The sequence below is a fragment of the Cyprinus carpio genome, chromosome B20, assembly GCF_018340385.1.
Source record: "Cyprinus carpio isolate SPL01 chromosome B20, ASM1834038v1, whole genome shotgun sequence".
NCBI lineage: Eukaryota > Metazoa > Chordata > Actinopteri > Cypriniformes > Cyprinidae > Cyprinus > Cyprinus carpio.
This window is the reverse complement of record NC_056616.1, coordinates 10,482,425-10,497,878: the sequence shown is the minus strand read 5'-3', so window position 1 is coordinate 10,497,878 and position 15,454 is coordinate 10,482,425. Positions and strand designations below refer to the sequence as shown.

The window sequence follows — 15,454 nt, the reverse complement described above, 5'->3', positions numbered from 1 at the left end:
TGCCCAAGGCCTTCATGTCCTTTTTGGCCGTCCTTTGTTTGTTGTACCGAAGAGCATCTTTCTGACTTTCTTTCAAACATATTCATTATCTCTTCTCAGAATGTGCCCGTGACATCTTAGTCTGTTTACTCTCAGCTGGTTACTTAATGCGTCCACTTGCAGATGTTTTCTGATATTTTCATTTGGCTCCCTGTCATATTTTGTTAGTCCTAAGGAGAATCGCAGCAACTTAATTTCCGCTACTTCCATCTGTCGTACTGTGCTTTTCTTACTGCCACTGCTTCCATTCCATACAGCATTGCTGGTCTGATCACTGTCTAATAAAGTTTTCCTTTTACTCTGGGGGGTATCTTCTTATCACACATCACTCCTCTCATTCTTTGCCAGCTGTTCCATCCTGCTTGGATCTTTTTTGATACTTCTCCCTCCATTTTCTTGTACTGTGGATCCCAGGTACTTGAACTCTTTAGCTCTGGGGACTACTTCCCCACTCAGTCTGATGATCTTGTTTGGGTGTCTTTGCCTGTTGCCATGTACTCAGTCTTCTTTCTACTAACCTTCATGCCTCTAATCTCTAGGGCTTTGGTACAGCTTTCGAGTCTTTCTTCTGCCTCGCTTCTTGTTTTGTTGCACAGAACAACATCATGTCCCATGGTGTTTCCTTTCTCACATTGTTGGTCAGGCTGTCAATGATGGTGATGAAAATCAGCGGACTAAGTGCTGATCATTGGTGGACTCCAACCTTCACTTTAAAACTGTCGATCAATCCACCTGCACATCTAACTTGCCAGAGCCAGCAAGCCAGAGGCGACAGCGGCAAGGAACCAAAACTCCATCAATGACAGAATGGAGAAAAACCTTGGGAGAAACCAGGCTCAGTCAGTTCTCCTCTGGCCAGATGAAACCAGCAGTTCAATTCCAGGCAGCAGCAAAGTCACATATTGCACAAAAAAAACATCTTTCAAAACTCTCAAAATAAAAACATCAAAACAAAAAAGACACACTCTTTAAAAAAACCACCCACAACAAATAATCTGCTGTTAGATTGTGGAATTGGCTCAAACAAAATGAGGGAAAAAAAGAAAGATGATTGAAAAAAATCCAGGCCAGTTCATCATTGTAACACAATTATTGCAGAAAAATTCACAGTATTGGTACAAGCCAGAATCTATTATCTGATAATGAAGATTACTCTGTTGTACCTGTCCTGACTGATGTCAGCCTTCTTCCTTTGACTGCTTCTCTGAGATGCTGGCCTGCTCCTCTGACTTGACTGAGCTGTCAACAGCACCACCACATACAGGTGCTGGTCATATAATTAGAATATCATCAAAAAGTTGATTTATTTCACTAATTCTATTCAAAAAGTGAAACATGTATATTATATTCATTCATTACACACAGACTGATATATTTCAAATGTTTATTTCTTTTAATTTTGATGATTATAACTGACAACTAAGGAAAATCCCAAATCCAATATCTCAGAAAACTAGAATATTACTTAAGACCAATACAAAGAAAGGATTTTTAGAAATCTTGGCCAACTGAAAAGTATGAACATGAAAAGTACGAGCATGTACAGCACTCAATACTTAGTTAGGGCTCCTTTTGCCTGAATTACTGCAGCAGTGTGGCGTGGCATGGAGTCGATCAGTCTGTGGCACTGCTCAGGTGTTATGAGAGCCCAGGTTGCTCTGATAGTGGCCTTCAGTTCTTCTGCATTCTTGGGTCTGGCATATCGCATCTTCCTCTTCACAATACCCCATAGATTTTCTGTGGGGTTAAGGTCAGGCGAGTTTGCTGGCCAATTAAGAACAGGGATACCATGGTGCTTAAACCAGGTACTGGTAGCTTTGGCACTGTGTGCAGGTGCCAAGTCCTGTTGGAAAATCTCCATAAAGTTGGTCAGCACCAGGAAGCATGAAGTGCTCTAAAACTTCCTGGTATACGGCTGCGTTGACCTTGGACCTCAGAAAACAAAGTGGACCAACACCAGCAGATGACATGGCACCCCAAACATCACTGACTGTGGAAACTTTACACTGGACCTCAAGCAACGTGGATTGTGTGCCTCTCCTCTCTTCCTCCAGACTCTGGGACCCTGATTTCTAAAGGAAATGCTAAATTTTACTTTCATCAGAGAAACATAACTTTGGACCACTCAGCAGCAGTCTAGTCCTTTTTTTTAAAAGAGACGCTTCTGATGCTGTCTGTTGTTCAAGAGTGGCTTGACACAAGGAAGGCGACAGCTGAAACCCATGTCTTGCATATGTCTGTGCGTGTAGTGGTTCTTGAAGCACTGACTCCAGCTGCAGTCCACTCTTTGTGAATCTCCCCCACATTTTTGAATGGGTTTTGTTTCACAGTCCTCTCCAGGGTGTGGTTATCCCTATTGTTTGTACACTTTTTTCTACCACATCTTTTCCTTTCCTTTGCCTTCTCTATTAATGTGCTTGGACACAGAGGTCTGTGAACAGCCAGCCTCTTTTGCAATGACCTTTTGTGTCTTGCCCTCCTTGTGCAAGGTGTCAGTGGTCGTCTTTTGGACAACTGTCAAGTCAGCAGTCTTCCCCGTGATTGTGTAGCCTACAGAACTAGACTGAGAAACCATTTAAAGGCCTTTGCAGGTGTTTTGAGTTAATTAGCTGATTAGAGTGTGGCACCAGGTGTCTTCAGTATTGAACCTTTTCACAATATTCTAATTTTCTGAGATACTGAATTTGGGATTTTCCTTAGTTGTCAGTTATAATCATCAAAATTAAAAGAAAATAAATATTTGAAATATATCAGTCTGTGTGTAATGAATTAATATAATATACAAGTTTCACATTTTGAATGGAATTAGTGAAATAAATCAACTTACTGGACCCTCTGCAGTTTGCTTACTGAGCAAACAGGTCCGTGGATGATGCAATCAACATGGGATTGCACTTCATCCTGCAACATCTGGACAAAACAGGGACTTATGTGAGAAAACTGTTTATGGACTTTAGTTCGGCTTTCAAGTCCACTAAAGGAGATGGAGCTTTTTCGCATTTGGCTCCCAAACTCTGGAATATCCTTTCTGATAATGTTCGGGGTTCAGACACACTTTCTCTGTTTAAATCTAGATTAAAAACACATCTCTTTGGCCAAACATTCAAATAATGCATCTCATAATTTTAGACTGCAGTTATATCTGATCAAATGCACATTGTTATTCTTTAGCTTGAGTTAAATTAATTAATTTTACTAGGCTGGAATAGCAGCTACTCTAGGATTTACACAAGCTCCAGTCTGGATCCAGAACACCTGAGAAGAGATGATGCCAAACCCTCAGAGGACCTCAGATGACGCTAACCCTGAAACAACATACTGTACAGAACTACCACATTTTGCTATAAGTTTGATTGCATAATTGCTGTGAATAATGTTAATTGTCTGGTTTTTTTTTACATCTTTTATTGATTTTTCCGAACATTTCTGCCATATGCACATTAGCTGACAGTAATCACTGATAAGCTAGTACTAAATATTCTAGAAACGTAATTTTCTGTAAAGTTGCTTTGCAATGATTTGTATCGTAAAAAGCGCTATACAAATAAAACTTGAATTGAATTGTATGATAAAGGTGGCTCAATATAACTAAAAATAAATAAAAATAAAATAAAAAAATAACAACCTTTCACCATTCTAAAAACACAGATTTGTGGGCATTATTGGAATTGAAAAGGTTTGAATAAACCCGAAACACACGTGATCATTGATACAGCTGTCATCATCAGCACTCCTGCAGTCGCTCTGGAGAAACTGCGGCGGCTTCAGTAAATTCACTCATCAAAATCCTTTATATATTGTTTTTGAAAAAGAGGTTCAACAGTATATGCAAACAATTTCATCTTCCAAAAATCTTAAGGCTTTTAAAACAGTTAATTTATTTAATAGTTTTAATTTGTTTTGTTAAAGCTTTTGTTTTGTATTATTTATTTATTGTTACATATGTCTATAAATGGTGCTTTACATGTAATGTCATTTCTTTCTACGCAATGTTGATATTCTCTGTATTTTTATTTTCCACACCTTTCCAAAAACAAAAAAAAAAACACAAAAAATCAAAAAAAAATACAAAACCTCAAGTAGCTCTTGGTACTTTCATCCCACACGTGTCTCAAGTCAGACAAAGTCAGACAAAATTTCTAATCGGCATGCACTGCTTCAAGTCAGATTGCGATCGGTCTGCGCAGTGCTGCATGAAGTCGAACGCACCTATACATACCCATTGCCATCTACTGGCTTAAAGAAGTACTTAGAGAGATTAACTGAACAAATCAGTGAATGAATCTTTTTAGTGAACTGACTCAAATGAAGCGAGTCGCTGGAATGAATCAAACACTGCTCTCACTACTGACGTAAGTTTACAGCCAAAACAGCGCCACTTCTGTTGCGGACACAAGTTTGTGATCTCAGACAGCAGTCTGTCGTGACCCTTGCTCCCGTTATCGCGGATTGGATCATTTAGTAAGCGACCAAATAACGCGGTTTGACTGCATTTTGTTGCCGCGTCTGTCACCTGCTTATCACAGTTCCTCAACCCCGCCCATTCTGTAGGTAATCATCGCGAGATTCCACTGACGGGGTTCGGTTAAAGTCTCATGTCTGCATAAAAAGCGTATTGATTAGGAAAAACAAAATAAATGTGATTGACGTCTATTAAGCAGGTAAGCTGTGTTTGTTCTGCGTGTTTAGAAACATTATCTGATATATGTGTTAAGAAAAAAGTAAAGTTTAATGTTTTGGCAGAAGTCAGTTGTAACAAGAGACAAGTGAAACTTATTTACCGATACTAAGGCGCAGGTTGCTTTGCGTTAATGTGACGCAGAAAGCGGAAACGTCTTTAGTTAAAAGAAGGATTGTGATTATGATATAGCTGACAGATTTGCTTTTTTTTTTTTTTTTTTTTTTTTTTTTTTTTAAATACAAACTACTTTAGCCTACTTAAAAATGTTTACTGTAGTGTTAATGATGGGTAATAATAGAGATTGTAGGCTACTCTATAAATCCAGAGTCTACGGACCTCTGGATGTTACGGTGAGTCTGTGCTCTAAATAAATAAATAAATAAAACTTATAAGCTATAACTGAGATATACATAAAATGTATGTACGTCAATGTCATTAATGAAAAGTATTACATCCCTTTTTTATTGGGGTCTCTGGGTTGCTTCAAAATCAGGATCCCTGGTTTTGTAAAATATGAAAACTTATGCTATAAACACATAATGCACCAAAGCATATTTCCATCATGAAGGAATGAGCCAGCCGTCCAGAAACCATCGTCCGCAGAGGGAGAGAAATGGGGGACACTATAGTGAGAGGCGAGACCGAGAGCCCCGCAGCCGACGAGACAATCCTAGTGAGAGGTAAGACGACATTCTGCCTGTTCAAATAAACAACAACATATACAGTTAAACTGGAATTTGTTTTTCATCTTTTATAATTGTATCTGACCCAGGTCATCTGGCCGGCCACCGTACTACCCCAGAGGTTCTCAGAGACATGTGAGGAGCGCTCCTCGAGAGGAGCACCGGGAGTCAAAGTGCTCTTACATCTGTTCCAGGAGAGGTAGGCATTCACAGACGGATGCAGCTATGGATGGGAGATGAATGTTAGACTCTAAGACAAACGCTGCAGTATGCATGTTGGAATTATGTATCCTAACAACTATGTCAAAATGTCTAAAACCAGTTTCAGGTAATTCTCTGAATTTGGGTGTCAGTACTGGGATCATGATTTGTCAAACATGCCCTCACACAGGTCTGGTTTCAGTCTAGCTCAAGTCACACCTTCTGACACGACACAATGTATTTTACCCCCCTTCCTCCTTTCTCCTGGTCTAACCGGTTTGGCTTTTTTAAGCTTGTTGATACCAATCTTTCATTTGCAAACCCTGAGAGATATGTAACATTTTGTCTCATTCTCGCAACACATGGACCAGGCATAGCATATACAGTGTATTACCGTTTATGTGTATTACTGTATGTAAGTCAAGTTTTATTTGAATATATTAAAAATGTGTTTCACTTGCTGTTTTGTCAGCAGGTGACCTGTATTTGCTTGCTTGTATAAACAAAAGTTCATAAAATGGTGCACATACATGACAGTTTGTTTTTCTTTCACACACTTAAAAACATGCTCAGTTGCACACTACAATAAAATTGTAATTTAAGGGCACTTACAGATATATTGATTGTCTTTGTGGGAGTAAGGGGGTTTTATATAGTGATTCTCATCCCTTTTGACTTAAAGTCCAACCATTTTCCAACACAATATTTGAAGGCCTCTATATTTCCTCTTGTATTTCTGCTTCTTGTTTTCGAACACTTTTATTAACAGAATCTGGGGAGTTTGTATATATTAAATTAATTAAACAAGATGAATTATGTGATTCTGTGAGGTTTAAGATTCTGATTCTGTATGTATTTTATTCAAGAAAAAAAAAAAACTTAAGGAATAAAAATGTTAATTTTACATTTTAAAAATTACTAGTCAACTTTTATATTTAGTTATTAATCCTTTTTGAATTTTTTAATGATAAAATTGTTGGTTTACATTCTAAAATACCAAAGTTTCAGGTGGTTCCATCTTTTGACCTGGCTTTGCATTGTAGCACGGAATGGAGAGAATTCCATCATATTACCCTTCCGGTTTTGGTGGATATTGTTGTACATCTTAAGCCTTCTTCATCTAGAGGTGATGTTATGTCACCTCGTCTTTTTAAGCAGATTTTTGCTAGTGTAGGGACCACAGTGTTGAACCAAATTAACAAATGCCTTAGCAAGGGCACCTGTCCAGCAGATTTTAAGCATGCTACAGTTGCTCCCATTATTAAAAAGGCCTAATTTGGCCATAGAGGATACTTATCATTTTAGACCGTTCTCAAATTTACCCTTTTTAGCCAAGGTCTTAGAAAAAGTGGTCTTTAAAGGGGTCATATGATGCTGCATGCACTTTTACAAGTTGTTTGAACTGAAATGTTTGTTGGCGATGTGTGTACACAACCACCCTAAAATGATAAAAATCCACCCAGTGTTTTTTTTTTTTTTTAAATCTGCTCAAATCTTTACCCCTTTCTCAAATCGAGGCGATCTCAGATGCCTGGCTATGTGACGTCACAAAAACAGGCCCCTCCCTTGATAGTTTGATTGACAGTGGCGTTTCAGCACAGACTGGACTGGCGTCTTACCTTAGACCCACCCTTGAATAAGTTGTCATCAGTCCACCATTGTTTCACCGCCGGAGCAGATGTAGACAAGAATGACTCCTAAGTGATTGAGGTGTTCTGTTGTTGGGTGTAGTAATGACTATAGCAGTCATCATTTACTTCCGACGTCGAGTCGCTGAAGACGCAGTGGATTAACATTACTTTGTGTTTTTGAAGATAATGCGCCTCTGACCTACGTTACCTAAATGAGTCTATGTTCGGGCGAATCATTTGTGAATCAAATTTTTTTTTTAAATTAATCTTTGCAAATCGCCTTTCCTAATGTGCTAATTAGCAAGTTTCACGATGAATGTGGCTAAAGTAAACAGTCTGTCTGAGAGTGGCTCGGAAGAGAGGGGTGGGTCAGCAGAGCTTATTAACATTTAAAGGAAAATGCTACAAAACTGCGTGCTCTGAAAAGAGCTGACAGGGTAAAAAGGTGTTTTTTTTACACAACCATTGAGAAATTTTAACTAAGGTATGTTACAGACTTTTCATTAATACCTCTAAAGAATCATATCAACTTGTGGAAAATGGCCATCCTATGACCCCTTTAACCAATTCCAAGCACATATCACTGTGAATTAAATTGGTGAGCCCTTTCAGTCGGGCTTTAAGCCCTGCCATAGCACTGAGACAGTTTTGGTCAAAGTATTAAATTACATATTTGTTTCACTGGATAATGGCGAAAATGTTATTTTAATTTAGCTTGACCTTAGTGCAGCATTCGATATGGTGGACCATGAGATTTTAATTAACTGATTAGAACACTGGGTTGGCCTATAAAGTAATGTTCTTAAATGGTTTAGATCTTATCTCACGGACAGATTTTTTTTCTGTTAGTATTGGGGGCTGTAATTCTTCAAGATTTTATCTTCCTTGGGGAGTCCCACAAGGAACAATTCTTGCTCTAATTCTTTTTTTCCCTTTATATGCTACCGTCGGGGGCTATTTTTCAGAAATATGAAGTATCATTCCATTGTTATGCTGATGATACGCAGATTTATTTGCCCGTGAGAGAGTTAAATTCAAATTCACCTATCAGCATGCTTACATGATGTTAAGGACTGGATGGCTGCAAAATTTTAGAAACAAAACTGAAGTTATTGTGTTTGGCCCTAGAAAGCATGATGTGCTTCAGTGCTTTAATGCAACTTCTTTAACTGGTTTTGTTAAATGTAGTGTAAAAAATCTGGGATTTGTTCTGGATAGTGACTTAAAGTTGGACAGGCAAATTAATACTGTGATGAGATCTTGTTTTTTTTTATTTTTTTTATTTACGTCTGTTAGCCAAGACTAAACCATTTATTTTATATCATAATATTGGATAGAAACCCTACCCTTATAGCTTAATACAGAGTAAATATTTAAAATGTTTATTTGGAATCTTTAGAAAATGTAACGATGGGCATACCTCACATGACTCATCATTATATTTGGAAGATTTAGGCATTAAAAAGTTAAGAAACCTCCCGGTCTAAACAAGTTTGCAGTTTCGTAGTTGCATGTGTTTCTGTGTTTGTTTCAGGTATTGTGCTAATATGCTGCGTCCTGACCAATGCGTTGGTGCTCATCTGCGTGGTGGCTGCTCACATGTCACAGCTGGGCATGTCTGCGATGGGTATGGGCGGAACAAGCTTCGTTGACGCCATCATTCCTTTTGAGGGGGTGGAGCTGCAGCAGGTGCGTGAGCTTGACATGCAGTATGGACAGCTGAGAGCACCAGGAGTCTATGGTGGTGTGGCCTTCAGCCTTACCTTTGGTGCACTTTCACTCCTATTCATAGTGTCCAGCAGCAAACCCCCCCACATGCTTCCACGGAAGCTCCTGATTGGACAGTTTGCATTCCAGATCATTGGTGCAGTGGCTTACGTTGTTGCAGTAGGTTTGTATCTGCACTTCGTGGTCTCTGTGAACTCAACTGATGTGTGCTTTCGGCGTGAACGACTGTATGCTCGTAATGGATATACCTGGATGAACTGTAGTGTGAATGGGGGGGATGCAGCTGTCGCACTGTTTGGAATTATAACCGCAATTCTGTATGCTGTTGGGACCTTTTTTACGGGAAAAACAATCCAGGACGTCAGTCGTTACTTTAAGGAGCGTGACCACTTTGAAGCCGAACGCAGAGAACAACCCAGAGGTCCTCTGCAAACACCTCTTGATCCTGACAATTATGTCTGAGTTGTGCAGAAAAAAAGGACTCTGGATTTGGTTGTACATAAACTGGTTTTGTTTTTTTACTTTAAAAAAAAATTGACTGTGAGAAACCTGTTTTTAGAATTTTTTTCTTTCATTTAATAAATACTGAATAATTCCTGTATATAATAAATTAAAACTGTGGCATTAAGCCTCATTAATAAAATAATTAAAAAATAAATAAAAAGTGAATGCAAAAATATATTCATTGTTTTAATGAAATAAGTGCAATAGAGTGATGCAGCTGTGAGATCAAAGCCCAGAATTTTTTTTTTTTAAGAGACAGTAGGTTTACTTAACATGTATACATTTATTTAACATCTTTTGTTGGCAGGGATGTGCACAGGGGGGTGGCCTGGTGGCTAAAGCCACTGCCCCTTTGCCCTCTTCAGCTGAGGTGCCCCTCTCATCAACCCCCCCATCATCCCAGCTCAAAGCTGTCTGTTACCGCTCCACTAAAGATCCGCTGATTCCGCTAATCCGCTCCGTGTTTCCCGCCCGCTCCGCAGCATCACTCACAACTTGTTTGCCGCTCTCTGGAGAGTGGAGACCACAGTCCCGGAAGCTCGTTCATTACCAGGTAGATGCATTACGATCCAGATGGTTGATCCGCTGAATTTAGTAATTTAGTAATTAGTTATTAGTTGGTAGTTTTTTTTGTTGTTTTTTTTTCGGTAATGTCTCAGCCTTCTAAAAGTGTTGTGCAAAATATCCATGTTCTTAGAATTAGATTGTCTAATCAAATTATTGCACCTGATCAGATCTAATATAGATAACACCAAATTTACTGTTGTTGGCACACTTTGTAGACAAAAATAAAAAAAAAAAAAAAAAAAAAGGCTTCACAAAAAAGACAGAGAGAGAAAGAGGGAAGGGAGGCTGCTAAAGACAGTTCAACATTTGACAACATTTGATATTTATTTTCTTAAAGTTAACTTTAACAACATAAAAACAACCAAATTAAGTTTAAATTTCAATATTTAATTATTTGTTTCTGAAACAATATGTTGAACACCAAAGTTGAAGCCTTCCTAAAAACAGACTAAACAGAGAGTTTGTTGGCTTTTAGTGACTACAGGTGGAAAGATATTTTTATTTATTTGTATTTGTTTTCATAGCAATATCTGGCAACACTGACAGAATTTTAACTGATAGTAATCAAAAGAGCCCACAGACATGTTATTGCTGACAAGATACCACATTTGGTAAGGCAAACCACGAAAAACCACATCAAGATATTATCTGTTAGAAATGTTATCAATGCTATCTAAACAGTAGCATATAACACCAGTGCAGAGATCTGTAGAAAAAGCACGTTACGTCTATGCTATTTCTTATTGTATTTAAATTTTCACAAAGTCATGCCAACAACATTCATAAGGGCACTAGACAAAGTTATCATCTAGCAATTTTTATTAATGAAAACTATAACAGTAATAGGCCTATGTATTGCTGAATGAATAATAAACAACTGATAAAATGATATACCTCTAACCTAAAGTAATGGTGCAACGTGATATAATTTAACAATGCTCATTCCTCCAAAACAGAAAAAACATCTTTCACAAACATCTACAAATCTGTCTCTTTTAAAGTGTTTAGTGTGTATAATGAGTGGGGTTATTATAGCACAATTCCCACCCAGACCACACTAATTTTCAAACCCTGGCTATGTCCATGGTGCATTCCATTCTCCCAGTGTGTTTCTCCTTTTCGCAGGCTGGCAGAAATGATGGGTGGTTCCAAAATACATGGTCACATGACAGTGGGGAAGTCGTGGCCTACTGGTTAGAGAGTTTGACCTGGCAATACCACGACTGAGGTGCCCTTGGGCAAGGCACTGAACCCCCAACTGCTCCCCGGGCTCCGCAGCATAAACTGCTTCCCACTTCACCGTGTGTGTGTTCACATTTTCACTGCTTTTTCACTGCTGATTGTTTAAATGCACATCACAAATTCTAAGAGACCACAAATTCCTAGTATGGGTCACCATACTTGGCTGCAGGAGATGCAGGGGGTGGGTCAACTTACACCACTCTCCCCTACTTCAATTGAAGATGAGCCCACCCTTATCAAAACATCTACAATAAATTCAATTATTACAGAGTGTGCTATCTTCTCTTTTAAATGTATATTTGTAACAACTGGATAATTTCTATTAACGAGCACCCACCCTCCTTTTTTTGGTTTGGGCCACTGCCCCTCAAAATGTCTGTGCACAGCCCTGTTTGTTGGTTAACATTAATGACACGGATAGGTACTTGAAAGGAATGCTGTCCCTTTAAGACGGACGGCATGAATGTAATACTGATACATGTTCAGTTTTCACCCACCTGTTCACGTTCACTTAATCCATAACTGTATTTACATGAGATATTCTACACGAAAGACATCTGGACTGCTGTGTGTGTATTTGAGCGTTTTGGTAGTCTATCCATCCACTGCGGCTTCCATGCTGAGACTGTGCGAACGCCCCTTATCCGATTGCAATCCAATGACAGGGACGCACATTTTGAAGGACAAGACAGTAGCCTATAGGATGTATTTTGTAATGTCCAGGAGACCTCAAATAACATTATAGTCCCGTATTGTCCTGTTAACGAAGACGCGGCATAAATTTCGTCTTAGTTTTTATCATCATATATTATGTTTAGCTCGTCAACGTCTAGTCATAGTCACAGAAAAAATGTTCGTTAATGAATATTTTTCGTCCTCGTCTTCGTTGATGAAATTAACACTGATTCCCTTCCACAAATTAAGTACTAAAAATAAAGTAAAATAAAATAAAGCTCTAAATTTGGCAAGGAAAGACTTCAGTTCATAAAGTGATGGCATTAAATGTTGCATACACTGCAAAAATTAAACATCTTTGTCAGTATTTTTGTCTTATTTCCAATTCAAATATCTAAACATCCTTAATAGAAGAGAAATTTACTTGAGATGCAAATTCAGATATGTGTGTTCAAGATGAATTAAGATAAGACAGATAAGCCCACTGGCAGATATTTACCTTTTTTTTAATGTACAAATGTTATACATTCACTTCATTTACATGAATTTTCCAGAAAACAACACTTCTTATATAATTTGGGGATTTTGTTTTAAGAATTTGTAGACTTTTGATTCTAGTCAAGCAGTTTATTTTGTAAAAATTAATTAAAAGTAATGGAGATTGGTTTGGAAGTCGTGCTGCTAATGTGACCTGTGTTCTCCTTAAACATTTACGTTTATGTGCTGTGTTCCTCTTTATAATGTAGGCTATTCCTTGAATTTTCAATGATATGACAATTTAAATGATATTTGAAAGTTTTAAATTTACCATCATAAACTTGCAGAAACCCTGTGATTACAAACATACATTTTGAAAAATTCACATAGGCTAACCGATTCAAAATTTACGTTTTAGCATGGGAGTGTCATTTACTTTATAGATCAAAATGTCAAAGTATCATTCATTTATATATTTACCGGCACAAACCTTGTTTTACTCATAAATTGAAATACCCCATTATAAAACGCATATAGGAAAACCTTCATGACCCAATTAGTCCTCAGGTTTTGACATCAAATAATTTAGTTTTGGATATTTAATCATGCTGAAATTTTAGTTCAGAAAAAAATAAACAATTTTCATCTACTCACCATTAAACCTTTTTTTCTTCTGTTGAACAAAACATTTTGAGATATCTTTTTTTCTGTGTATACAAAGGTCACTAAAGTGACTTGGTTCCCAACAGTACAGGTCCTTCTCAAAAAATTAGCATATTGTGAAAAAGTTCATTATTTTCCATAATGTAATGATAAAAATTAAACTTTCATATATTTTAGATTCATTGCACACCAACTGAAATATTTCAGGTCTTTTATTGTTTTAATACTGATGATTTTGGCATACAGCTCATGAAAACCCAAAATTCCCTATCTCAAAAAATTAGCATATCATGAAAAGGTTCTCTAAACGAGCTATTAACCTAATCATCTGAATCAACTAATTAACTCTAAACACCTGCAAAAGATTCCTGAGGCTTTTAAAAACTCCCAGCCTGGTTCATTACTCAAAACCGCAATCATGGGTAAGACTGCCGACCTGACTGTTGTCAAGAGGCCATCATTGACACCCTCAAGCGAGAGGGTAAGACACAGAAAGAAATTTCTGAACGAATAGGCTGTTCCCAGAGTGCTGTATCAAGGCACCTCAGTGGGAAGTCTGTGGGAAGGAAAAAAAATGGCAAAAAACGCTGCACAACGAGAAGAGGTGACCGGACCCTGAGGAAGATTGTGGAGAAGGACCGATTCCAGACCTTGGGGGACCTGCGGAAGCAGTGGACTGAGTCTGGAGTAGAAACATCCAGAGCCACCGTGCACAGGCGTGTGCTTTTGAACCAGAAACAGCGGCAGAAGCGCCTGACCTGGGCTACAGAGAAGCAGCACTGGACTGTTGCTCAGTGGTCCAAAGTACTTTTTTCGGATGAAAGCAAATTTTGCATGTCATTCGGAAATCAAGGTGCCAGAGTCTGGAGGAAGACTGGGGAGAAGGAAATGCCAAAATGCCTGAAGTCCAGTGTCAAGTACCCACAGTCAGTGATGGTCTGGGGTGCCATGTCAGCTGCTGGTGTTGGTCCACTGTGTTTTATCAAGGGCAGGGTCAATGCAGCTAGCTATCAGGAGATTTTGGAGCACTTCATGCTTCCATCTGCTGAAAAGCTTTATGGAGATGAAGATTTACTTTTTTCAGCAGGACCTGGCACCTGCTCACAGTGCCAAAACCACTGGTAAATGGTTTACTGACCATGGTATTACTGTGCTCAATTGGCCTGCCAACTCTCCTGACCTGAACCCCATAGAGAATCTGTGGGATATTGTGAAGAGAAAGTTGAGAGACGCAAGACCCAACACTCTGGATGAGCTTAAGCCTGCCATCGAAGCATCCTGGGCCTCCATAACACCTCAGCAGTGCCACAGGCTGATTGCCTCCATGCCACGCCGCATTGAAGCAGTCATTTCTGCAAAAGGATTCCCGACCAAGTATTGAGTGCATAACTGAACATAATTATTTGAAGGTTGACTTTTTTTGTATTAAAAAACACTTTTCTTTTATTGGTTCGATGAAATATGCTAATTTTTTGAGATAGGAATTTTGGGTTTTCATGAGCTGTTTGCCAAAATCATCAGTATTAAAACAATAAAAGACCTGAAATATTTCAGTTGGTGTGCAATGAATCTAAAATATATGAAAGTTTAATTTTTATCATTACATTATGGAAAATAATGAACTTTTTCACAATATGCTAATTTTTTGAGAAGGACCTGTATTTAAAATATCTCCTTTTGCAATCTGCAAAAGAAAGTAAGTCATACAGGTTTGGAATTACATGAGAGTGAGTAAATGATGACACTTTTTTTTTTTCTTTGACTGACTTGTCCAACAGGGGGCAGCAGATACACATGCATTTTTGGCCCCACAGTCTGACCTCACATTTACTATGATACATGACCTTAAGTAGCCTTACTGCCGAATGTGACTTTAGCATTCATTATACAAACTTTTTATGTAATCTTTTTCTAGACATTATTTTGAAGTTTCCTTATGGATACAGCGTTGTTTGGAATCAACTAGCAGGTGCATTAAATAGCACTAACTGGATGTACCTCACATTTTTACTAATAACACTAAGTTTCCACTGTTTGGTGAAGCTTCAGCTGTCACACTCCTTCAGAGCTGTGATAGACAGGCATAATCTCACAATTCTATATACAGCAGGAATCTCGAATGCAAATGCTGGTAATATTTAACCATTGTGACCCAGTTACAATCTATGAATGGAAAACAAAAACATACATGAGCTCACATAGTTTTGTTAAGTATTTAGAAATCAATGGGTTACTGATAATTGTGTGTATTTTAATGATACAATCCGTTCTTTATCAGGTCTGGCCTTTCTAATACGCAAAGAACAAATCCAGACATTACTACATCATATGTCCATTGTGTGACTCAGGGCTTTTGTAATAGG

The 15,454-nt window shown here is 38.2% G+C and overlaps 1 protein-coding gene across 1 annotated transcript; it reads left to right on the top strand.

The window, feature by feature from the left end:
- The first annotated feature begins 4,442 nt into the window (after positions 1 to 4,442).
- Positions 4,443 to 9,609, top strand: LOC122141017 (MARVEL domain-containing protein 3-like). Its single transcript, XM_042746746.1, has 4 exons — positions 4,443 to 4,700; positions 5,289 to 5,400; positions 5,493 to 5,602; positions 8,770 to 9,609. Exons 2-4 carry the CDS (start codon positions 5,291 to 5,293, stop codon positions 9,423 to 9,425), a joined length of 876 nt encoding a protein of 291 aa, XP_042602680.1. The 5' UTR covers positions 4,443 to 4,700; positions 5,289 to 5,290; the 3' UTR covers positions 9,426 to 9,609.
- Positions 9,610 to 15,454: the final 5,845 nt, after the last annotated feature.